The sequence below is a fragment of the Rissa tridactyla genome, chromosome 5, assembly GCF_028500815.1.
Source record: "Rissa tridactyla isolate bRisTri1 chromosome 5, bRisTri1.patW.cur.20221130, whole genome shotgun sequence".
NCBI lineage: Eukaryota > Metazoa > Chordata > Aves > Charadriiformes > Laridae > Rissa > Rissa tridactyla.
Window position 1 is genome coordinate 81,863,022 of NC_071470.1, and position 24,910 is coordinate 81,887,931.

Sequence of the window (24,910 nt, forward strand, 5' to 3'; positions counted from 1 at the left end):
GCCGCTTCCGTGTCGGGGGCGGCGGCGGCTCCGGGAGCTGCGGGGCCGGGGGCGCGGGGCGAGCTGCGCCGGCCGCGCTGAGCCCAGCCCAGCCGCCATGAACTTCTTGCGGGGCGTCATGGGCGGCCCCAGCGCCGGGCCGCAGCCCTCCGGCGCCGAGACGGTGAGCGGGGCCTAGCGGCGGGGGAGGCCGCGGGCCGGGGCGGGGAGCGCTGTCCTCGGGTGCCGGCCGCCGCCCCCGGCCCGGGCGGTGACAGCTGGTCCCGGCGGCCGCGCAGCGGCGGGGAGCGTCCTTGGGCCCGGCCGCGGGCCGGGGCGGGGGCAGGCGCGGGAGCGGCGGGGGCCGGTGCAGTGCGGGGGCACGGCCGGGAGAAACGGGGCTCTCGCAGCGCTCCCCGCCGGCGCCGAGGCCGCGCCGTGCTCGGGGGAGCGCCGGGAGCGGGTCCCTCCTCCCGGCAGCCGGCCGCGATGTCTGCTGTGTTTCCAGATCCAGAAGCTCTGTGACAGAGTGGCTTCTTCCACTTTACTGGATGACCGGAGGGATGCCGTGCGTGCCCTTAAATCCTTATCCAAGGCAAGTGTCGAACTCCCAGAAGAGCCGCGTGTTTTTTTAATACTTCCTTGATGTACTTCTTTAAAAGCTTTGTTTGGACTTCGGGCTAGACCGTGAACTGTTCAATTTTTCCCCCAATAGAAGTACCGATTGGAGGTGGGCATACAGGCTATGGAACATCTCATCCACGTTCTTCAGACAGACCGGTAAGCACGTTGCTGTCTCCCGGCAGCCACCTCCAGCCCAGAACCCGACCCTGCTCTGCTCCAGGAACTGACAAACCCAGACGTGGTTCTATGTGCCAGCGAAGGCAGGAGGGGAGCTGGGTTCCTCACAACTCTTCTGGCGCGGTGGCCTTTTGTGAGGACAGACTTCAGTCAGAGGTGAAAAGAACAGAATGCCAGCAACTTGGATGAGGGGCAGAAAAGAGCAGTTGTAGAGTAAAGATGGTACCAAAGTGCACCTTAACGCTTCTCCTGGTCAGTTTTCACTACTGTGGAAAGGTAAATCCAAAATGATAAAGTTGAGTATATATAGTATTTGAAATAACCCGCATCAACCTGTTACTGGGCAAAAGGTGAAACAGACAGAATTCAGAGGAAATGAATGAAGTCAGCAAATGTGTGTTTCCTCAGGTGTGTGCCATCATGGGAATCGTTAGGATAACTCTGTGATGGGGAGTAATGCAGGCATTTATTTTGAAGGGTTCAGCTGGACTCCGTGGCTGCTGTGAAATCTAAATTCTTGATGTAGACTGGAATGTAATATTTATGCAATCCAGCATTTAAGATACCTTTGCTACCCATCTCTTTCTGCAGTGGATCCCGTTGCTGTAGCTGACAGTACCCACGTGTTGGAACTTGTAACCTGTTTGCAGTGCTCTAATTTAAGCTTCAAACACTGCACGGTCTCGGTGCTTAAGTAGGCAAGTGTGGTGTGACAGCCTTTCAGTCTGGATTTGAACATAAAGCTGGTAAATATATATAAAACAGTCATGAGGGCATATATGGAGTACTTACACATGGGTACGTGGGAGGCAGGAGCATGTCTTCTAAGGTCAAGGCAAAGGAGAAAGAGGAAAGCAGCAGTTCAGTGTCTAGAAGAAGGCGTCCTGCTCCGCTTGTCTATATAGGACGAGAAGGACAAGAAGCCGAAGGCTGCTGGTGGCCTTCTCACCTGGCCGGTTCTGCCAGGGGCTGGTGTCTAGATGAGCCCGTGTTACTTCTGTTCCCTTGGCTGGGTAGTTAAAAGTGAATGTTTGGCCTGCGTATAACTCAAATGGTGCAAACGGTAAAAGGGAAGGTTGTAGGAGTAACTGTCACTGATGTGAAGGGGAAGCCCTTCAAAAAAATGAGGTCAGGGAGCCTGCTTTCCTCCACTTATCTGCTCTTGAGGCCAGATTTGAACTTTGCGAAGGGAGGTGGGGCTTTACTGATCTCCTTTCCTTTGAGATGCCAACCCGAACCCTTGGGGCAGGAACTCGAGAGCTTTTCTGTGCTTTTTGGGCTCCAGTTGTCCCTTTGGAATTTGTGCGTGGTGGGGCTCTGTGCACATGTGTTGTGTGGCTCGGGCTGCAGTTCACAAAACAGTAAATAGATCTTTCTGGGTTTTGGGTTTTCATCTGAAAAAATGCTGTTTTCCACAAAATGCTGATAGGCAAGTTTCCTATAGCGTGTTTTACGGTGGATAAGCATGTCAGCTGGCCCACCTCTGGTATGCTGGGGTTCATCTGAGAGGTCTGGTTGTATCCCTGGTGTCTGATGAGTTCAGGTGTGTGTTACGGGCGGTGTGAGTGATGGTAGAGGGGAGGCTTTGGGGGCTCTTCCAGTGGTAGGAATACAAAACACAGCCAGCTCATCAGAGTAACTGGCTGATAAATGAGTCGCAGGCTCAGCTGTCCCCACAGCCTGGTGTGATGGGCATATTGACCAGCGAGGCTGGTGGCCTGACAGAGGACAGGGCTGTCGTGGCCGTTTCAGTGCGTATGCCCAGGTGGGGTGGGATCTCCAGACCTTTCCTGTGCCCACCTGAGGTGCCCTGAAGCTTTCTGTGGAAGTAAATATGCTCGTTGTCTCGTCTTGTCCTCCTCTTTTTTTTTTTTTGTGCGTTGCAGCTGTTTGAGGTTATGTTTAAGAAGCAGCAATGCACCTTCAGAGAAAACAGAAGTCAATGATTGACTCGAGTTGTCCTCTCGCATGTGACAGTGTTCACGTGAGTGACTTGCATGCGCTGGTCCTGTATTTTGACTGTGTTGCTGTGAAGTTTAAGACTACAGAAGGTCTGATTTGATCAGAAATATGAAAGGACCAGGAAAACAGTATGCTGTTTTGTTTTCCTGTGTAGCTTAGTTTTAGGGAAATGACTTTTCAGTGATTATGAGGTTGGCCCGAGGACGGGTGGTGGAGCTCTTCAGGTGCAGCTTTTTGGCTGCGGAGCTGCGGATGGGTAAGTTACTGATGGGAGATGTTACACGCCTGTCTGCGCTCTGGGACCTGTGCCTGTAGGTGCTGTGCTTCGTGTGCATCAGAATGTGAATGGAATCCACGAGGTTCCCCTTGTCGTTCACAGTTTGGTTGAAGAAAGGCTTGATTGGGCTGTACCAGGTGGGGCTTACTCTGCTCCCAGCCTTTTTTGCAGGGCTGGATGTTTGGGTGGAAAGAGTTCTGGGGGAGCGGCCAGCAGCAGGCAGGGTCTGGACTCACAGGGCCTGTGTGGAACGGGTAGCTGTGTACGGAGACTGTAACGTGAGAACAGGACAACTGCGGGCACTCTTTCCTATTAGGTATTTACCAAAAATTAATGGGATAGTTCAAGATGCACAAGTGTGTGATCCTCCGCGGCACCTGCCTTGCTGGAATCTGTAATAGCTCTATGAAAAACTGCAACAAGTTTGCTGGTAAGAGATGATTATTTCCTAATGCAAAGAAGCTCATTGTGAAATCAGGATCTAGTCGAAAATCATTTGATTTTAAGACCTTCTCAGCGATAGCACAGCTCTTATCTTTTCTGAGAATTACGTTATTATTCGTGTAGCCCTTGAGTGAAAAAGCAGCTGTCTCTCATCTCTGGTGCATGCCCTGATTTTGGTGAATCGATTGTTCCTTCCCTTGGAATTTGAAGTGAAGCACAAATTAGGGTGTCAGCTCTCTAGTAGTAGTTCTTTCCTTGTTTCCGTTTGCAGCCTTGTTGTTCTGCTAATCATTTACTTCCCTTGTAGAGAATCACACTTTAGCTCTTTGCTTTTTAAGGCATGCTGGTGTTTTCTTAATTCTGAGGTTGTTAGTACGAGGCATTTATAGCTTCATCTCCTAGCGTCAGTAGGGAGGAGGCCTGATTTGCATGGCTGCACTGAAATGGTGAGCGCTTCTTGTGTCCTCTTCTCATTTCTGTCCTCAGATCTTGCACTGCTGCTTCGGACTATTTACAGCCTGTATCTGGAACCGAAATACACGGCTTCTGTCTCGGAGACGAACACACTTGTTATGTGGTTTACTTGTAGATTGCCTTAAGCTCTGTCTCCTGCCTGAGTACTTAAAACTCGTTCTGTAGAAAACAGACTTCTTGCACTAGTTCTTCAGCTACGGGCATCAGCCATCCTGGAGCCCGGTAACACCCCCGAGTCAGCCCTTAAATGTTCCAGACTCTTGTGCCATGGGTTTATTTTGTAATATGAAGTAGGAACTGTGATCTGCAAGCGGACTTTTCCTGACTTGCTGTCTACATGTTGCCACATCCCACCAGGGATTATTTTGAAAAGTAATTTGGCATGGAGCGCAGAACAGGCCAGTATCACTTAACTGTTGGTGTGGGAGCGGGCACCAGAGTGAGAAGTCAACTCGATCGTTAACTGCTTTGGTTGGGCTTACATAACAAGGTTTTTAAATGTCAGCGTGACAATTTTCATAGTTTGAAACCTAATATGAACCAAAGAGAAAGAATTCTTTTTTTTCTTAAGGCACAGACCTCAGTTATTTATGTGCTGTTAGTTCCAAATTTTCGACTTGTAATATGCTTCTCATTAACGCTTCTGTAAGAGATAATGTAAATGTTGTTATCCCTTTGATAGCTTTTCCATGACTTGAGTTTTCAGGGGTAACAAAATGCCCTCCTTTCTAGGCAGGCTATGATTGATGACGCGATAGGAACGTTCTCCTTTTCCTGACAGGGTGGATGATGCCTGTCTCCATTCTGACAGTGAAACGCCCTAATGGTAGAAGAATAGGTAAAGGCATTTCTGAGGCACCCTGCCTGGGCAGGACAACACACGGGCGCCTTGGGTTCCCTGAGGTGCTTCTCTGTGGCGCTGCGCTGACATCTTGGTCGAGTGCCGCAGAAAAGCACAACCAGCAGAGGGAGGACGCCCGAGGCGGCTTACCCTGGACTGTTGCACTGCATGAAGGCCGCATCTTTTATGGATGCCGGAGGGACTGGAAGTCTACTTCTTGGCTGACTTTTTTTTTACTACAGAGCAAAAGCTGCACAGCTTCAGACTGAAGAGAATAATCAATAAAATGTTGTGTGTGGTGAACAGCAGATGGTAGCAAGGCAGTGAGTGGTAAAGACAGGACGCCGCTGTCCTCATTTTGTGATGTGTTCCTCTTCCGGTAAGAGAAACAAGGCCTGCTTTTACCACATCTACCTAAAATTTGCCTATTCTTCTGTAGCTGCTGTGATGACCTGGAACAGGGAAAGGAAAAGCAAGGCTGCAGCTTGTTGTTGTTTTTTTTTTTTTTGAAGTCTCCAGGAAATAATTTCTACGTGTTTTTCAGATGTGGAATTGTTTCAGTTACATGAAAAGGAAACCATAGGCTTTGGAGTGTTGTGTTGAAGAACTAAATTTACAATAAAAGGAAAACGTAAGCAGGCTGGGAATCTCAGCACACCTGCTGGACAAGACCGTTTACATGGACCAAAAACTTTCTTTACTTGCTTTGACTAACAGTTTGGCAGAGGAGGAGATAATTTCCTCCCCCTCCTCCATTTTGTTTCCATCACAGTCCAGCTTAAAAGCAGGTATGAGTATGGTACGAGTTGAGTGACACACTGAGGTGTCCTGGGAGGACATCAGCAGGACCAGGATTCAATTCAAAACCCGACGTGAAAGAACAAACTACACTGACGCCTGATTATTTCTACCTTTTGAATTAGTGTGAGAGTCGAAGGAAGGGAGGCGAGGCGTCGCTTTGACAGCTCGCTAAAGCCCTTGCTGTAGTGATACAGGAAATGTAGGTACAGATTGCTCCATTCTGTCTTCTCAAAGCTAGTGGCTCACCTTCAGGCTTCTCTAGTTTTCTTGGTTGCAGCAACTTCTGTAGGTCTGTCATCTTTAATGAGTGGTCTAGCAGAGATAGCTGGCCTCAATTAAGGCTTGGCTTTTAAGATTGCTGGTTAGACGGGTTATTTTTTACGCCTCTGCTCTGGACTGGCCTAGTAGCTTCTTAAAATGCAAATTTATCCTCGGTGTGGATCCTTACTTTGTATGCATTAGAGCTCGGTGAAAGCAAATACCGAGGATTTTGAATGAGGGGTCTTGTTTTGCCAGCACGCTCTTGTGATGCTGGGCAAGCCACGAAAATAGCCGAGGTGTGTGCCCTTTGCAGTCTGAGGTGCCTTCCTTTGGGATGTTAGGTTTCCTTTTCCTTTTGTTTTTTTTGACCAGCTGTGCTTTCACACTTTCCTGATCTATGAGCAACAAAGCAAGCAGCAAAAATGGTTACGCTTCCCCCCAGAACTCTTGGACGGGATCTTTATTGTAGCGTAGGGTTTATGGGTTGTTCAGGCTTTGCAAAGCAGAAGAATCAGGTTTCTCTTCAAGCAGGGTTTATTAAGGAATAGTCTTGGTGTAAGCAGGTGACCTAATGCTTAGGTTGGCTGCCCAGCGGCTTCCTGGGGATGCTTGGAGTGGAAAAACCCGTAATAACTGGGTGTAGTCCGAGTAGGTGACATGAGGGCTGGCCCGCTTGGGACAATCTGCAGCTGTTGCCGTTGCGTTCATGTGGAGTGCAAGGTTTGGCCCCTGGTTCTTGCTGATGGGTTAGTGGGGGGGGTCCTCCCTGGGATGGTGCAGAAGCTTCTCTGCAGCTTCCTTGGGTGACCTTCTGGGAAAGGGTCCCAGTTCCTCCCGGAGATTTCTCCCGGTATACTCGAGGAGCAGGTTAGGAGGAGTGACTCAGGAAATGGAAGACACACTTAGAGTGAAGCTTCCTGCGGTCATCTTGTGTCACCAGATCTTCTGGATGGGGTCACCTGAGGGAGCGGAACTGGGCAAAGGAGTCTGACTCCATTCAGGGACTGGGCGGTTGATGGTTACATGGTATTACAAAACGCCTGTCAATGTCAGTCCCTCTCTCACTCTAATGCTGCAAAGGGAGCTGCATGTGCAGAAAAACGATGTTGTAAGAGTAGTTGGAAATAAGTTATTAAAGAAAAGTGGTTCTTTTGTTTGCAGTTCAGATTCTGAAATAATTGGCTATGCCTTGGACACTCTCTACAATGTAATATCGAATGACCTAGAAGAGGAGGAGCAAGGTAAGCGCTTGGCAGTACTAGCTGTGTTAATGGGGGGGTGCTTTCCTTGTGGTTTTGTTCAAATGATAAACTGTAACACCCTGTGATTTACTAATGCTGAGACCTGCTTTCTTATTGTGTAGCTGTGACAACAATGCTAAAAAAAACTTGTTGTATGCAACTTGCATTAAAGTAATACTGAATGACTTGCTTATTAATTTAAAAAACTATATTCTGTGAACAGCAGCCAGGTTGGAATGGGATAATTAATTGTTTTTTGTAAATGGGAAAGGGCAGTGCTGGCTATTGCTGTCAAATGGGATACTGCTATCTGATGATTTAACAGGGATATTGAGAGAGAAAAGCTCAGGTACCTATGATAAGGTGGCTATATGTAAGTGTGAAAACCTTTTCCAGCCCTTCTGTGGCAATTTAGAAAGAGACTCTGCCTGTCCTTCCCAGGATAGTTATCTGGAGAAGCAGACACTACATGGCCAGGCTCGCAAACTCCCTGCTCCTCCTGCCGCTATTTTATGTTTGAAGGCCTCTCTTGATAGGCCATAAAAACTGGTCTCAAAGGCCGGTGAAACGGTTGCAGCTGTTAAAAATAACCCTATGTTTCACAGAGACATCAGTGCTCTGAAGAAAGTGACAGCAGTATCCCAAATTAGGCTTGGGCAAGAGGAACGTTCTTAGAACTACATCCATGAAACGGAGCCATGAGTGCTCAGACTGGAGAAGAGCCAGATGATGCTGCTGACAATAACCCAGCTGTGGCTTACAAGCATTTTGGGCTCTTGAAGGGTGAATGGTGCGGAAGGCAGGACAGTCTAAGCGTCCCAGTTTTTAGCATCAAGGACAGACTTGAGAAAGGGGATGGGATCTGGCTGAGGGCTGGGCAAGTGCTAGCTTGGGAGGAGGCCTCATCAGAGCGATGTCTGTCAGATGCTTGCCTCCATCACCATCAGTGGGGAGAGTGGAGACCAGGTGCCAGTTACAGTCGTGCAGGCAACTGCCAGGTAGGTGACTCTGCCAGAGGAAAAAAGTCTTGTAGGATATCCATTCTGCTTTTGGGTGAATCAACATGAAAATCCATCATACTACTTGTCCAAAAAAAATAATAATCAGAGGTCTTGGGCAAAAATGAGCACAGTGTGAGCAGAAGGATAACTTTGAGATGAGTGAATATATGTGGGTTCATAACATCCTGCATTTGCCGTGGACCTGAAGAGTCTAGTCCCTGACAGCACTTGTACCTCGTTTTTCAGTTTCCACTACATGCAGTGGAGTGGGAATGCTCCTGTGAATGGGCGCAACTTCTGCCTGCAGTTGGCTGTAGGGCTGTGAGGCCTTAAAAGAGACGCTGCAGGCAGTAAGGCTGTGCACTATGTCCTGTCACGGTGCCTTCTGCAATGGAGTATCTCATCTTGGGTAGCTGCGAGAGACTTGCAAGCTGAAAGCCTTCTGTGACGTGTTATCCTTAAGCACCTCTCAAACTGTGGCTTGGCTTATTTGCCGCCCTTTTCCTCGTTCATCCAGTTGCCTGATCTTGATGAAAGAGGTTTTGAACAAGACCAGAGTTTTATACTGCTGGTGGATCCGTGTTCCTGGTGGTGGCCTCGATTATGGACTTGACAAGTATGTTATTAGCAGTCTCTGAGGAAGAGCAAAGAGCTGACAAACTGGAGTGACGCTTGTGCGATCACCAGTGTTGTAAGAGTTACGGGGTTGCTTCGCTTGGCCACTTCCACAAGAACTACTGGAAGGAGTAATTGCTACCGTAGAAAGCTAGGACGGCTGCTTTGAAAATCTCAGCTTATGCTGCTACTGGTTGTGCTGTTGGGGAAGCTATTCAACTTGTAAACCTTTCTCTTGTTTCTTTTTCTTTTCTCTGCACTGACAGATGATTCTGAAGGTAAAAGAACCTTTACTTATACAAATATGGCACTTTGTTTTAGGCCTAGTTGCCACTCTCACCCATAACGCTTGCCGCCGTTTAAAAAGGACACTGTAAAGACTTGCATTGGAGCTTAGCGAAAGCTTTTTGCATTCTGCTCTACATGTTTTCTTTGGAGCGGAGCGTCTTGCCAATTTTATTTCTCATGTGATTTGGGCATGCTGAATTGCCAGCAGATCTCCAGAGACGGTAATGATGATCAATTCTTGTTTAGGATGTCATGAAAGTGCACAGCTTCGGCACTGGCAGGACTTTAACGGGCAAAGGTTTGTGAACAGTTTCTGTTTGCAAGAAGCCCTGAAGTCTGACACACATGCAAGTGCTGCACGTGAGCATCCTTCACAGTGTCTCTTTTAAGCGATGCATGTTCAAATACAGTGTGCAGTTCTGCTGTAAGTTACCACTAACGCTTTGTGTGTTCTCCTTTTTTAAATTTATCAAAATGCATGTCGTGTTTATTTTAAGATTACGTTCTACTTTGCAGTGCTGCTTGTGAGTCAGTCACTAAGAGCTAATCTTAATAGATGGAAGTCATTCTCTTTACTTGAGCCCTGTGAAAGGGTAGATTTAAAGGGTGATTACGGGTAGAAGTCTGGTTGGAAGATCTGTGGTGTATCCCCATCAGTAGAAGATGCAGTTTCACTTTGCCTGTTACTTTCTGTCTGTCTCCTCTTGGTCTCTTTTTTAAATTTAGTAGAAGAAATACTGATAGGACAAGGAAGAGTTGAGGAAAAAGAAAAGATAACTTTAATATGTCCCTTTTATAGAAGAATCTTATACATCCTGAGCTAGAGTCAAGCTTTTGGAATAAGTTACGTGTATTACTGTGTAAGCTGCGTATACTGCTCAGGTTTTGCCTTAGCACCCGGAACTTGAGCGAGGATGGGAGCTGGGATTAGGAGGAATCCGTAGTTCAAACATTTGCTATTTGTAGCTGAGCTTGGGTAAAGGACAAGATGTTCAGTCGCAGCTCATGGAAAATTCAAAATGAAGTATTTTGGCTTAAGCACCTATTTAAAAGAAAAAAAGTTTAGGTGTATGGGCTTTGCTTGGTTTGCGGGAAGCTCTAGTGCGTGCAATGCGTGTAGGATTCTCGGCGGAGTTGCCTCTTATTCTACAGCAGCGAGTGAGCAACTCGACTTCTGGGGAGTTGCCTTGCCTGTGGTTTTTGTTTGTTCACCTAAACCAGGAGTGAGCCAGACTCGACAAGCCCCTCGTCTTCAGCGAGCTCACTGTCGGACTCGTACACTGTTAGATGCCACATGCCTGGGCTAGAGTTATTTTTGCACACTGTCTGTCCTCCCTTTTGTCATCTTTTGTTAGTGTTTCATAATTTCTGCAGCTAAAAATTTAGAGCAGACTGGTGCTGCTTCTCTCTCCCGCTTGTAAGCTACCTACCGATTAACCTGCTTCGAGGGAGAAATGTAGCCATCCTACATGAGAGAAACGGTCAGCTACTCGCTGACGGCTGAAAAGCTAAACAAAAAACCTCTTTCCTGGATTGGAAATCCTTAAAAAGTAGATCTTATAAACTGATACCTTGCAGTGAATCACCATCGCCAACAGTTTGAATTGGGTCGGTGGAATCAAAATTGTTTTCTTGGCACCAAATTTTTATGGTAGAGTCTTTTGTTCCTCTGTTCTGCCATACCCCTGACAAGGTCCGGAGTTTGAAGATTATGTGTGGTCTTTGACCCATTTTATAGCTGCTCAGTTGTTAATGGCTTGTTAGTGACTCCTGGATAAGGCTGTGAATCCTGCAGTCTGGGCAGGAGCAAAAATCCTGGTTTTGCCTTTGCTCAACCAAATCAGACCTTTGGAGAAATTCAGAGGCTTTACCAGCTGTTTTCTGTGCCATATGTTCCCGTGCCCGTGTTTTCATCAGCTCGCGTGGGACGGTGTCGCAGCGCTGAATGTAGGCCTGCGTGATTTGTAGGGCAACCCCATTTCGAAGACGAGCAGCGGCGCCTTCGCTGCGGCTCCGCGGTGAAGCGTGGGGCACAGAGCAGAGCCTGGGCAGGGGGGCTCAGGGGTTTCGGGGAGAAGGCAGGAAAGCAGCAACCAAGCCAAGAACCAACCTGTTCTTTAAACTCAATGAGAGGCTCGTTTCATATGGGGTGGCGGCTGGTGTCACGTGAAACTGAATTCCTGCCCCTCTTGAGAGGACTGTGTTTGACGGCTGCGGAGCAGCTGAGGGCTGAACGAAATGTCCTCTCTTCCTGTCCACAATGAAGTTACAATAAAAACAACTCCCTTTGAATTGGAGTTACTCTTCCTCAGTTTTTCAGCTGAAGTTCCGTAACCATGCCCTGCAGGAGTACCTACGTAGGGTTGTTTTGTGAAACAGCTCTCTAAGCCGTCACTCAGCCCAGAGAAACAGCTGTGGTGCAGAGCTGTTGTTTGCATGTTTTTTTTTATTTTTTGTTTGTGCAACAGTGATGCATGAAGTAATTGTGTAAGATGAAATTCGGGTGCTACCCCAGTTCTACACAACTGAAGAGTAAATAACAGAGTGGCTTTTCATTTCCCTTGTGAAATTAATTCACGTTCCAAGACTGAGAGGTTTTGATGCTCATCTATTTCAAGCTTACCCTCCTTGCCTGATATTTAGATCTCTTCTGTTGCTAAACCAAAAGAAATGAATGAGGCGTTTGAGCCATTTAGCCTTAGATGGTTTATATTCCTTATCTCTCGCTTCAAGCCTCTCCCTATGGATGTGCTTTGCTTTTCCGTGTTCCTGATGAGGAACCTCTCTAGTGGCCCGGTTCAGCTGCATGTGGACGTGGCCGCTTAGAGGGTTTCTGCTCCTCTGCTGCTGGGGGGGTTCTCTCCTTCTCTCTGAATTCTCCGCTCACTCAAGAGCGTGCTCGGTCAGACCTGGAACTGGCAACTGTGGGGGTGGGAACTGTCGATCCGGTTGGATATGATCAATGGAAATAGGATTTTTTTTTCTTCTAATGCTGGAATGAGTTTTGGTAGATTCTTGGTTCCCTCCTATTTTTAAAACAAAACACTTCTCAATAAAAGTTGTGTTTAGAGTAATGTAGGTTTACTATTTTGTCCAAAGCTTGCGTGTTTGTTTTGAAAATAATTCCATTAACATGATAGCAATGACTCTGAACATTTTTGTGGCCCTATTTTAGTAAAAATAAGTATCACAACTACCTGAAGTTCTTCCAATCCCGTGTTGTAATACATAGTTTCTTTACCATTACAGAAGAAAACTTGCCAAAACAAGTTGATGATCTGGGCAGTCAGTTCACAGAGATTTTCATTAAACAGCAAGAAAATGTCACGCTCCTGCTGGCCCTGGTGGAGGTGAGTACCAGTCTCTTACTGGCCATAGTGAGAGATGCCTGCTGCGGTACAGGGAGGTTATTTTAATGGATGAAGCCGGTTTTGTCGTCCTAGGCAAGCCCCTGTCAAGTGTGAGGTGTTCTTGGACATAGCGAATGGGGGCTTGGAGGTGGGCGAGGACGGGATGAAGGCTGTTAGTGCAGCTTTTAAAGCAGCCTAACATTGAAAGGGTTTTGGATACTCCATTAGAAACAGTAAAAGCTATTGTTCCGCGAATAGCAACTGTTGTCACTCGCGCAAGGATGATTTTTCGGGTAATCGTTAAATGATAATGGGGTAGTAATGTCTGTTGAGATGCAGTTCAAGCAGAAAGGGCGACTGCTTTCCATCAGCATGATGTGCTTAACTCGTTTTCCAACGGCTTTATCCTCAAGGACTGCCTCTTTTTTCTCAACTGTTAAAAATCCTGTTTCCAAGCTAAGAATATGATTGTGCTTGAGAGAAAAAGAGCAATGTGAATCACTTCTTTATTTTTTATTTTTTCCATTTCCTTCATAGTCCATCTTCGGTAAAAAGATGATGTTCTGCTCTTCCCGTATGGAACTTCTGTCGTGCTTTCAGCAGTATTAAACGTTTGTCAGTGTATCTGAGGGTTAATCCCCAAGTGCCAGATTCCAGCCTCGGTAAATGGAAATGCAAATCAGGAGCACAGTTTTGTAGACTACGGTTAGTGAGTTAGTAAAATTACCTTTCTGAAACTGCTGCCTGCGGCTGACAGTCCTATAAAACTATTTAGTGAGCGTGGAAGGCTGACTTGTAGATATATTCCTGAGATGCATAAATGCAATATGTATTTTAGGAAAGTCCAGGATCTAGGGCCTTACTCGGCAGTGGGGTGCTGTTAATTTTATTGGTCCAAATCTGAGATCTGCAAGATGAATACAGCAAACATCTCTCCTAAAGACAGGTGAAACCCATAGGTGGAGCTGTGTGACTGCTGAATTGCACACGCAAGTGTCACTTGATAAAAACGTATATAGTATTGTGCAGAGCTGCAAGCCTGCGATGTGTCTTGTAAATTATCCGCTCTTTTTCTCTGCAGATGCCTTAGTTCAGTGTGCTTTTTGCTAACAATATCATGCCATTCAGGGTTTGTCCTGTGCTAGGCTCAGTTTTAGAAAAAGCTTTATAAACCTTCTACCCTGTTGGGCTAGAAAATGGATCAGTTGCACCGCTCTGCAGCAAGTAGAGTGGAGATCTTGACCTTGGCCAGTGCCTGAGGTAGGTCAGGTGCTGAGACAAGGATGACACGTGCTCCGTTTTCACTTGGAAGTAGGAACAAAGTTAAAATAAGACTGCTTGTCCAAATTAGCAATCTACCGGTTTATTTGAAGGTGAGGCTTTAAAAGCAGCAGTATGAGCAGTACCGAAAGCTCTGCGAGGGAACTCCGCTGATGTGAGGGTCCGGTCCCCGGCTGTGGAAGGAGTTAGAGCTGACCTGGGGAGCCCAAAGGTTTCTTGTGGTTGGTCAAGTCTGTCTGTGGACTTAGTAGTTGTTGAGCTTTCTCTTGCTGACAAGACACGATTTTAAGAGGAGCTGCTGTTAGTCTTTGGGAATATGAAGAAGATACAAAAGGGCTTGCTTTTCTTGACTCTTGGATGTCTGGGTAACAATGGGCTGATCCCTGGAGGATTGGACTTGACTGGTTTTTAGAAAGAAGTAGCTCGGAAAGCTACCCCAGAAGAGAGGGAGTAAAGGAAAACTGCTGGGAGTTCAGGTTGGTGCTAATAAAATAGAACCATGGAACAGACTTGCTGGCTGTGTGCCGTAATAGGATGGATGGAAAAAGAAATTGACAGGACGTGAAACTCATTGTCTGTTTGCTGTCCGTTCATAACCGGTGTCTAGAACAGAAAGCTCAATCCCGAGGAACTTACTACTTCATGTACTCCTCTTCGTCTTTGCAGGAATTTGATTTCCATGTTCGTTGGCCTGGAGTGAAACTACTTACATCTCTTCTAAAGCAGCAAGGACCTCAAGTGCAGCAGATAATTCTTGTCAGCCCGATGGGTAAGTGGTTGAGTTATCGCTGATCAACTTGAAGCTGGAAGCTCAGCAATTATCATGGCAGAGGGCTAGAGGAGTCTCGAGTCATGTGTTTTAAAGACCTCCAGCATGAAAAAGCTGCACCTTTTTAATGCTTTTTTAAAAATGTGTTTCTTGCAGGTGTTTCCAGGCTCATGGATTTACTAGCGGACTCTAGGGAGGTTATACGAAATGATGTAAGTACAGAACAGAGGCAGTTTATCCCCTTACTAAATAGTAACTGTCACTTGAGTTGCTTAGTACTTGTGCAGAATTTGGATTAACGTAAAGAAATGCGCCTGGAGAAATCATTGTGGTAGCTAATAGGGAATGTTTCATTCCTCGGGTGAGTTGGGTGGCTTTTGGATGCCTTGCCAAAATTCACATCACAAAGTCAAGCTGTTACTATGTATTTAATGCAAACGTTGACCCTTGTGTAGGGTTTTCCTAGAAGCTTAGCTGATCTTTCTCTTGGCCTTCTGTCAGGTTCACTTGGGTTCTTCGTCTTCGCTCATCAGATGTGGAAGTGCTCTAATTGCCGACTACCAAAGGGCACTCTACAGGTTCCCTCTTTCTTCTCTATAGCCACCTAATGTCCTTTTTAACAGTGCTGTGTCTCTATTTTGAAGTGCAGGGAGGCACCAGGGGAACACTGCGTGGTGTCTGTGGGGGTTTCCGTAGATGTGCCGAGTTGCGGGGCACTCAGTTCTGTCCTGAGGTTCTGGCCAAGAGTTATGCTGCTGATTTGGTACCTTTAAGAGCTGTGACTTGTGAAAAGCAATGCAGTTCTAGTAAAACTAAGTTTACTTTTTTTTTCTTCCCCACCTGTCAAGGGAGTCTTGTTGTTACAGCAATTGACAAGAAGTAACGCAGCCATACAGAAGATCGTTGCCTTCGAAAATGCCTTTGAGAGACTTCTGGATATCATAACAGAAGAAGGAAACAGCGATGGAGGTACAGAAAAGTCTAAGGTTTAATCATAGTCTTGTGCTTCTGCAGAGACTATTAGGTGACTGTGCTTACAGGCTGTGGTTAGTCTGGAACCGGAGCTAGTCAGGGGGTAGAAGGATCAAAACATATAGCCTGGTCGTAACAAAAAAAGCAAAAAGAAATCGAGCAAGTAGGCAGGGTTTCAGCATCTTTTGAAAACTAGTCTTGAGGTACTTGGTTAAAACATGACTTAATTTCTCTTGAGCACGTGGGCATGAGTTTGTGTGTTCCTGCTTGGCTTAGGTCTGTGAATGTATGCACTTGGAATGGCAGTGCCAGATACACGTGCGCTGCGTTTGTCACTTACCGAGTTAAGCTTATCTGCATTCCTCCTGCAAGATCCTTGGATGCTTGGGGCGGCTGGAAGTTACAGCTTGCTGACTTTCTTCAGCCTTGCGAATAACTTCAGTTTTCTGGTCAGCTTGCCAATTCATTTATCTGTTGGGGGCATGGGAAAGGATAAAAAAAAATGAGCAAAAATGATGCGGCACTTCGGTACTTTTTCTTTTTAATCAGCAACACATTATGAGTTTACCACCAGTCGTAGTTTGCTACAGGATCTATTTCAGTAACAAGAGAGGTTGCTGTTCTGTGACCTTTTTGTGGGCTGCAGGAGCAGTAAATGCTTCTCTGCCAGCTGAACTATTCCACGTATGTTGGCATGGAAGGATTAAGCAAACCGTTGATTCCAAGGTGCTATTTTTAGGCAGCTAATAATTTTAGGAGACTTAGTATGTAAATTCCTAAGTGCTGAGAGTTCTCTGCTTCCCGCCTCCCACGTGTCCATTGCCCCTGTCGGCAGCAGGAGTGGGAAGGGGACTGTGCCAGCTGGGCGCTCCCTGTTCTCCCGCTCCCAAGTCGGGCACTGCCTGCGTGTTTGCAGAAGCGCACGGAGTATGTCTTATTCCTTCCTGTCGAGTCCAGGTTCGGAGGCATCCCAGCAGTACCAGAGCCAGGCTGCCTTTATTCCTCTTGCCTTCTGGACAGAGTTGTCTGAGGATTTTCTTCTCACAGAGTACCTTAGCATCTCTACGGCTTTTTCAGGACAGATAAAACCTGAGGGTTAAAAAACCCCAAACCGAACTGTTGCAACTCCCAGGAGTGGAGTTTGAATTAGCTTATGGTAAGGGCTATTTCTAAGAATTGCTTTTCCATCAAAATAACCCAAAAAGTGGCGTTGAGTTGAGTTGAAGACGTAGCCAGTGATTAAAGAGAATGAATGTATAATGCGGTATTAATTAATTGCTGCATTTGAATCACGATGCGGTTCAAGAGGAACTTCATCTTAGTGCTTACAGTACAAAGAGACAGTGGTGTGCTTGGACTCTGAAGCAGGTATACTTCCAGACCCAAAGTGGTTGTGAGGCTTTGTTTGAAGCTCTTCCCATTCCTACCCAATTAACTCATACAAACTCTATATTCTTTGGAAATAACATTTTTGCCTCAGACTTGTGGAAGAAACACAATTATAGTTTCCTCGGAAATACCCTGGATCAACATTGATGTATTTTATTTAGAGTGACATTTGATTGTTTTTTCATGCATGAGCTTCACAGTTCTTGATCCAAATCTAATGTTTGTTAAGAATGAAGAGTTCGTAAGCGTGTGCTCTGTTCCATCTAGAACATACTTAGTGCATGGAGAAGCTACTTAGTTTTGCATGTGTTATCTTTTGATTAATCTTTTGGTTTTTTGTCTCACCAGGAATAGTAGTGGAAGATTGTCTCCTCCTATTGCAAAACTTGTTGAAGAATAATAATTCCAATCAGAATTTCTTCAAAGAAGGTTCATACATTCAGCGTATGAAGCCTTGGTTTGAAGTTGGAGACGACAACTGTGGGTGGTCTGCGCAGAAAGTAACTAATCTTCACCTAATGCTGCAGGTAAAACACTTCCTCTAACTCCGAAGTACTGATGCCGACGCTTTTTCAGCTCCCTCGCAATGAATAAGTGTAACAGTTAACTGCGAAATCCACGCGTTGTCTTCAGTTCAGAATTAGCTACCGACATGGATGGGATGTACTGCTTTCAGCACAAATACTGTTGCCAAATTGTGAATTTGTAATGGCTGGAATGTCGTGTAGCTTGATTTTACCTAACTTCAAATGTAACAGCGATTTGAGTTAAATACATAATTTGGGGTGTTCTGTATAGAGAATCCTCCTGTATGAACTGATGTATGGTTATGGGGCATTGACCGAGTTCCAGTAGCGGCCTCCGCTCTGGGTTCATAATTATTGATTGTTGGGCATCTTCCCTTCTGCTCACACCTCCAAAAAGTGACACGAGTTTTTCCTGTTCTGCGGCACTTTGTGTGGAAGCTGAATGTCAATGGTGAAGGTAGTTTGTCAGTTCCTGAAATGTAGTTGTGGCAAATGACGAGCCAAATAATAGAATAGTTGCAGCTTGATTTCTCGTCACTTAGTTGGAACATCTGCAATGGAGTCAGGTATTTGAAGGTTTTAGAGGGTTTCACTGAACTCAAAATTAAATGGCCGTACGTAGTAATGAGATGAACCTGCTGTTTAATTGTAGTTTGCCATTATACCCATTTTTAGGAGCAGTTCTATTTCACGGCCAAACTTCAAATGGGTAAATTTGTTTGGTGCTTCACTTCAGAAGGCTTTGGGCTCTCTTCACGTAGAAACTTGCTTTTTTTCCCCTAGCTTGTGCGGGTACTGGTGTCTCCCACAAACCCTCCTGGTGCTACCAGCAGCTGCCAGAAGGCGATGTTTCACTGTGGGTTGTTACAGCAGCTCTGCACAATCCTGATGGCAACTGGAGTTCCCGCTGATATCCTGACAGAAGTAAGAGGGAGCAAACAGATGGAGGGATGGGGGCAACCGAATGGGTGAAAGCAGGAGGCTACAGGGATGTAATCGGTTGCTGCAGAGACAAACTGGAATTGTAATATTTGCAAAGAAAGTAATTTCATATGCCAGAGATGTCAGCTTCCTGTGTGGGCAGTGTAAGCGTAAGATAGTCTTTTACATTATATTCTGCAACCAGAAAGTGTTCTTGAATAATTTTGAGTGATCTAGGTAGTAGATTACGGCTCGCATGTGACTATCCATTTAATGTTTTTCTCTGCCCTTTCTGTAGACCATCAACACTGTATCAGAGGTCATTCGAGGATGCCAGATGAATCAAGACTACTTTGCCTCTGTAAATGCACCTTCTAATCCACCAAGGTAGAGGAAGAAAAGTGTTTAACTGTGTTAGGTAATGATGTATTGGTATGGGCAGCAGCAATCTAATCCAGAGGTTCGTTTACATTCAGAGTTTGGAATTACGAAATTAGGATACAGAGCAACCGCTTCAGGTTCCAGTTGGGTGTATTAGAGCGTGAAAGTGTCAGTTGTGTTTCCATAGAGATGAGGCCTAGAACAGATTTTTTTTTTTTTTTTTGTTACATGGTGTCTGAAAAAGTGAATGAGCAGTAGTTGAAAAATGCTTAGGTTGGGAAAAGCTGCTGCTGTCAGTCAGAGAATGGCCTCCGCGAGGACGGAGAGGCTAGGAAAATAGGCAGGTAATTGATATCTCAGACTGGGGACCCACAAGTGTTAGTTCAAGGAAACCTTACTCCCAGTGTTTGAATGTGAGGGGAGGAAAAAAAGCGTTCGGTGTTACGAGTTGTTAGTGGCCTTATGAGGCATCTTCCACAGCATCAGCGAAGCTCGCAGGGAGCAGCAGGGGATGCGGCGGGAGATGAGAACGTTGCAGAGGAACACTAGCTCATTGCAGTCACGTGTAATGAATCTGCTGGCTTGTGTGTTAACTAACCGCTATTAAAATCAGAGGGTTTACTCGAATGTTTGAAATGGTAATAAATGAAGTAGGCAAAAGCCTCTTTCCTTACCTGGGGAAGACGCGAATTCTGTGTCTGCGGTTGTCTTCATTCGCAACTTTGTGCCAACGGTTTTTCTCTTTCCAAACAGGCCTGCGATTGTAGTACTTCTGATGTCCATGGTAAACGAAAGGCAGCCTTTTGTGCTGCGATGTGCTGTTCTCTACTGCTTCCAGTGCTTTTTATACAAAAACCAAAAAGGACAAGGAGAAATCGTTTCAACGCTTCTGCCATCTACCATTGACGGTACGCAAAGCTAACGTCTCTGCAGTGAGTTGTGAACTTGCACAAACGTTTACGGCATCCACTGATGTCTTTTGCAAAGTTAGTTACTTGCAATTAAGTTTCTGATCCAGATGAGATGGTTTGGCCTATGATTTCTTTTAAAACTTCACTATAATTTTTCTGATTTTCGGATAGGTTGATGTCTTAATTTTGCTGGTGTTCTGGCTTGTTTTAATCTCCCTTGTACCTCTCGGCCGCTGTGGTAGCTACAGGTAACTCCGTCTCGGCTGGCCAGCTGCTCTGCGGGGGCCTCTTTTCCACGGACTCTCTCTCTAACTGGTGCGCGGCGGTGGCCCTGGCCCACGCGCTGCAGGAAAACGCCACTCTCAAAGAACAGCTCCTGCGAGTCCAGCTGGCGACGAGCATCGGCAACCCGCCGGTGTCGCTGCTGCAGCAGTGCACCAACATCCTCTCGCAGGTACGCCCCGACTTCGGGTGAACCCCCGGGTAGCCAGGGAGAGCGCTGTTCCCGCGCAGCCGCCCGGCAGGAAGGCAGGAGGGCTGGCTTAAGGAGGAGGAGGATTCTCGCTCTTTTGCAGGCTGTTTTTAAGCTTTGCTTAAAGCGCTGTCTGCCTCGGGGGGAAAAGAAAAGCAGCGAATATTGCCTTTTCATCAGCAATTGCTGCTTGATGTTGCCTACGCGGAGTAGGCAGAAGGTCCTAAAGCATCCAGAGCTTAAACTTGGAAAAGACAAGGCAAACTGGCAGGATCCCCAGTCACCTTTTGGTGTTGAAGTGGTGCCTGGTTAGTATTTAACCTGTAACTGCTAACCTGGAGCATCTCAAAATGACCAGGCTCTCATGCGCCGATTGCTGTTCGGTTTGCGATTCAAAGCTAAAAGCTGTTTTGAACTTGTTCAACTTCTTATACACCTGGCTTTGCAATTGCCAAGCGAGTGAACTTCCCCTCCCAGCCCACGCTCCCTGGTGCCGTTCCCTTCCGTTACACAAACCCTTTCCCCAAATGGTTGTAATAATAAGGCGCAATAACTCTGGCAGCAGTTAGACTTTCCTGCACTTGAGAATAATGGCAGAATGCTGGAATTTTGAACTTTTTAAGATCTGCTTTACCTGAAAATAGCCGATATTCCTTATTATCCTTTTCCCAGCACTTTTGTCTAGGGTAGATTTGAGTCGGTAAAACTGCCTGTGGCTCTTTAGCCTTAAATGATACAAGGGACTCAGACTTTGGGGGGATGTGTCTGAAATGTGTTCCACTTCAAGGTTCTCAAGTAATATGTGTGTAACTTGCAGGGTGATAAGATCGACAGACGGGTATGTATTTTTTGGCACAGCTTCGGCATTTCCTTGCCAAAAGCAGGCCTTTTCCTCTTGTCTTGGGTTTTGCTGGGGAGGTTTTCTTTAACTGCTTTTTGACGTGTTTCCACTTACAGCTTTGTGTTGCCGTTGGGTTTGGGATTTTCCCTAGCATAACGAGCTCTTTCTGTGTCTCCAGGGGGTTCTCTGGGGGCGCTCCACAAAACTATGGGATAAAGATCTTGGGGAGCGCGGGTGCTTTCTTTCCGGTGGGGCGGACTCGCTCACCATCTGTTCACCCAACAGATGCGCTTTCTTGTAAGAAAAATGAAAACTCTTGGAAATGCTGTTTACTCAGACTGGCCTGTAGCAAACAGCTGGTATGATCTGAAGTGGGAACATGCTGCTGATTTCCTGACTGCTAAAAGAAAAACTGTGTTTAACCTGCCTTCCGGCCACTTGATATGTTCTACTTACCAGCAGGGTTTTAACCTTGGAGCTACTGGTTGTGAGGAGCAGGGATCTCATTACTAGCAAATGACCCCTGAAGGGAGTTGTTTGACTTGCCGGCTGTGTAACTTAAAGCACTGTTAAGCTGGTTATCAGTGGCAGAAAAAACAATTCTGGCTGCTGTGGAACTGTCTGCTTTATTTACCACGTGGACCACAGCTGTCCCGAGGGCTGGGGCTGCATTGTTGCCAGCCCTGAACCGTAGAGCAGCAGCCACCGAGAGCTGCCATCTATCACCGCAGGCGTTAGCACGGTATGCCTCGGAGGTTGCTGTGCACTGTTTCTTTTTTAGAGAGGGCGTTTCGGACTGTGCGGAAGTCCCTAGGCAGAACATATTAATTTGGCCTCAAAATAGCATGTAGCGCTTGAGAAAAATTTGGTTTGCGTCTGCTTCCAGCAGATAACGCGTGCTGTAAATGCCGGGTCGCACGAGCAAAAGTAACTTAACGTTTCTGACAGAACAGTGACGCTTCTCCGAGTGTTCTAGTAGCAACGTGCTGTAGGGCAAGTCTGCCGGTTAGAGGGGTTATTCTTACCCCTGTGTGTATGAACTTGGGACGCAAAGAGCCAGTATTTGTAAATGTAAGAGAAGGGGAAGGGGTTTCTAGTGTTGCTTGTTTGTTTTGTTTGAAGCATTTCTTTTAGTGCAGTTAGGGGAGAAGGGACTCAATCTTTTGCCAAATAGTAAGTTGGCGTGACCGATGTCTTTGTGCCAAGGGGTTTCTGGGGCAGGTTAAGTTACACAGTTGGCAGTGTCGTGAGGCTGTCGATGCATCTAATATGGAAGTGATTTGGGCAGAATTGGTGCTTCTACAGCGCTCTTGTGCTAAAGCAGTGTACAGCCTATGTGATGTCCAGGATCCCTTTCAACCTAAGTGACCCTGTAGTTGCGGGAGATGGCGGTGAGGAAGCACGTCCCCTGTCTAGAGGCTTCAGCATAGCAAGAGGGGCCTGTGTGGGCAGCAGGTTCTTCAGCCAAACTGCTTGACGAGACAGTTCCCTTGTAGTTCATTACACCAATGTGGTGCGGCAGAGGATTGTCTGTATGAGCTTGTAAGACCTGTGATTTGTCACCTTGTGTCTCAACTCATGCTTCAGCCGAAACATGCAGTGTGAATGGAGTTCTTGGCTTACCTAGTTGGTAATAAAAAGTAAACCTGCTACGTGGTGGTGAATATCTCTTAAACATGTCTTGGCATTAGCCTGTCTTGGAATTAAATGTCACCTTGTGAGCAGAGATCGAAAATGTGTTGCATACAAATCAGTAACTAATTACCAAGTATAAGGTGGGCAGGGGAGATGCGCAGTGGTGACGGGGAAAGCTAAATGAGCTGGTCCAGAGGAAAGGGGAGGGCAAGAGGAGACTAGGGTTTGGTGGGGACGAAGCAACTCGCGGTGAGGTCTAGGTGAGTGGAAACCAGTTGTGGCGTTCAGCTAGAAGCGTAGCAGCATGGAAGATAACCTGCGTGTTAATACAAGAGCACGACAGGGTCACGACAAAGCTGCACAAAACCCATAGCAAAGGCTGAGCAGAGACTGGTAGCAGGACATGTAGTACTCACTGTGACACACAACGGGTAGCTGCTGTGCAGCTGGTGGTGACAGCTGTGTTCTCTGCTGTTCCAACACTTCACTTGGGTCTTTGGAAGAAATGACGATGATAACGATGAAGAAGGACCAGATGCTCCCTTTTCTACCTGTGTAGCATTAGGGATGGCTGCCACAGTCTCGATATCGGTAATCTGTGTTTTCCTCCTTTAAGGAGTTGGTTTCATCTCGGCGTTGGTGATAGACTGCAGCAAATCACAGCACCTCAGAAGGCAGTCCTTGAAGGCCTTCTCTTCAGAGCTTGGTATTTTCTTCCCGCGTTGCTAGATGCAGTTCCTGACTGTCTTGTGGTCCGCAGTGGTGCTCGGGGAGCCGAGAGCCTGCTACAGAAGAGCTCCTTGACAGACTGCTCCTCGCTGGCTGTTTCGATGGGCAAACTGGAACTGGCTCATTCAAAGACCTTGCGGGGCTTTTTTAATGCTTAGCTACAGTTAATAATAACACCGCCTTCAGCTCGACAGCACAGGGGTTATCGGAGGCAAGGATGGAAGTGCAGTGTCACAAGTGCAGATAACTCTCAAGCACAGACTCTTCCCTTGTTGTTGATGAATACTGCTCTCTCTTGCCACTGTCTCGATTCTTGGAATGGTTTGTTCCAGTGTATTTTTTTTGACCCCTTGTGAAGATATCCCAGTGGTCTATATGCCTCATCTTGCCTTAGAGACTTGCCTATAGCTTCCAGTTTCTTTGCCTAATTTATTAGGTGCTTGTGCGAAGTTTCATTTTCCATGCGGGGAGCGTTTTGCCTTCTGATTGTTGGCGGTTCGAAGAGATGTCTGTCTGTCTGCCTGTCGCAACGCTGCTGTGCCCACAGTATCTGCAGCAAAGACAAGGGGGACAGAATGGAGAAGGCATTCGATTTGCAGATGAAAACTGATTTTCCCTAGTTAACGGAAACAAATAGTTAGCATTGCTCGTTCTGGCTTAACGTGCCTATTGTCTGAACCAAAAGCCACTCCGATATTATCTTTCTTGACTTAGAAAGTAATATTAGCAACGCATGGCAATTTTTAGTCAGCAGGGGAAGTCTTGTTGATGCATCTCTTCTGACAGGGAATCATTACCTGAATTTACGCCTTGTTCCTTCTTTACAGGGGTTGTATGTGTGTTCCTTCCTGTTACCCTGGTATTAATTATAAATGCAGAACTAATTTGTTATGAAGTTATATCGGTGCTAATTTGCATTAAGCCATATTTCACATCTGCGTTGCTTGTTGGTTTTGCTCTGAAAACGGTTAAATAGGAATGGTTTAATACTTGATTCATTAAAGCACTAAAGCTCTGTTCAGTATAACTAACAAATGGGTATTTTGAAGGACGTGACTTGTTTTGAAAATGATGAGGTGCCAGCGGGCGAGTTGCGAGTCGGCACAGCTTTTGTCGGTGTGCTTGTCCTCCAGCCTGGAAAGGTAACGATGCGGGGTTTCCTTCTTTTCAGGGCAGCAAAGTACAGACGCGGGTTGGGCTCCTGATGTTGCTTTGCACTTGGCTGAGCAACTGCTCCATTGCTGTCACCCACTTCCTTCACAACCCAGCCAATATACCTTTTGTATCCTTGGCCTGCTGGCGGAGTGGAACGGTTTGCCTGGAAATTACTTGGATTATTCGTGTTCAAGTTAGATGTTTAATCCAGACCAGTTTGCAGGATACCCCATGACATGAAAGGGAATGCCTTGGGGTGAGAGACAGAACCAGCTGACAGTGCTCTGTGTGTGCTGACCTGTCTGTAAGACGCGGGTGTAAATTCCAGCGCAGCGGAAAGCCGCATCGCTCTGCCAGCAAAGCGTGTTCCTATTGCCACAAGCCCGTGGATATTTTTTAGTGTGACTTATGCTTATACCCAAGAGGTACGAAGAACGCTTCCTACTCGTGTTGAAGCTTATTTCTATGCTTGCTTTTCAGGAAAAAAATCTGACTAAAGTACATAAGGCTGAACTGTCACCTTACCTAAACTGAAAGTCTGTGTTGGAACAACTCAGTCTCTTTGGTTGAGCGGACAGTTACTGAGAAAAGA

The 24,910-nt window shown here is 46.4% G+C and overlaps 1 protein-coding gene across 10 annotated transcripts in view; it reads left to right on the top strand.

The window, feature by feature from the left end:
- USO1 (USO1 vesicle transport factor) overlaps positions 1–24,910 on the top strand; it is a 32,854-nt gene continuing 7,944 nt past the window's right edge. Inside the window, exons 1-16 of one of the 10 annotated variants that reach the window (XM_054202537.1) lie at positions 1–163; positions 488–574; positions 695–759; positions 7,002–7,081; positions 8,964–8,975; positions 12,235–12,335; positions 14,283–14,385; positions 14,542–14,597; positions 15,234–15,354; positions 17,095–17,273; positions 18,057–18,197; positions 18,493–18,581; positions 19,329–19,483; positions 19,729–19,940; positions 20,776–20,796; positions 24,335–24,445. In XM_054202537.1, coding sequence (XP_054058512.1) covers positions 98–163; positions 488–574; positions 695–759; positions 7,002–7,081; positions 8,964–8,975; positions 12,235–12,335; positions 14,283–14,385; positions 14,542–14,597; positions 15,234–15,354; positions 17,095–17,273; positions 18,057–18,197; positions 18,493–18,581; positions 19,329–19,483; positions 19,729–19,940; positions 20,776–20,796; positions 24,335–24,445 — 1,599 coding nt within the window. In that variant the 5' untranslated portion in view covers positions 1–97. Of the gene's footprint in view, positions 164–487; positions 575–694; positions 760–7,001; positions 7,082–8,602; positions 8,699–8,963; positions 8,976–9,054; positions 9,346–12,234; positions 12,336–14,282; positions 14,386–14,541; positions 14,598–15,233; positions 15,355–17,094; positions 17,274–18,056; positions 18,198–18,492; positions 18,582–19,328; positions 19,484–19,728; positions 19,941–20,775; positions 20,797–24,334; positions 24,446–24,910 lie in introns of those variants that run through there. The other 9 variants (XM_054202538.1, XM_054202541.1, XM_054202539.1 and 6 more) reach the window with 9 other exon arrangements.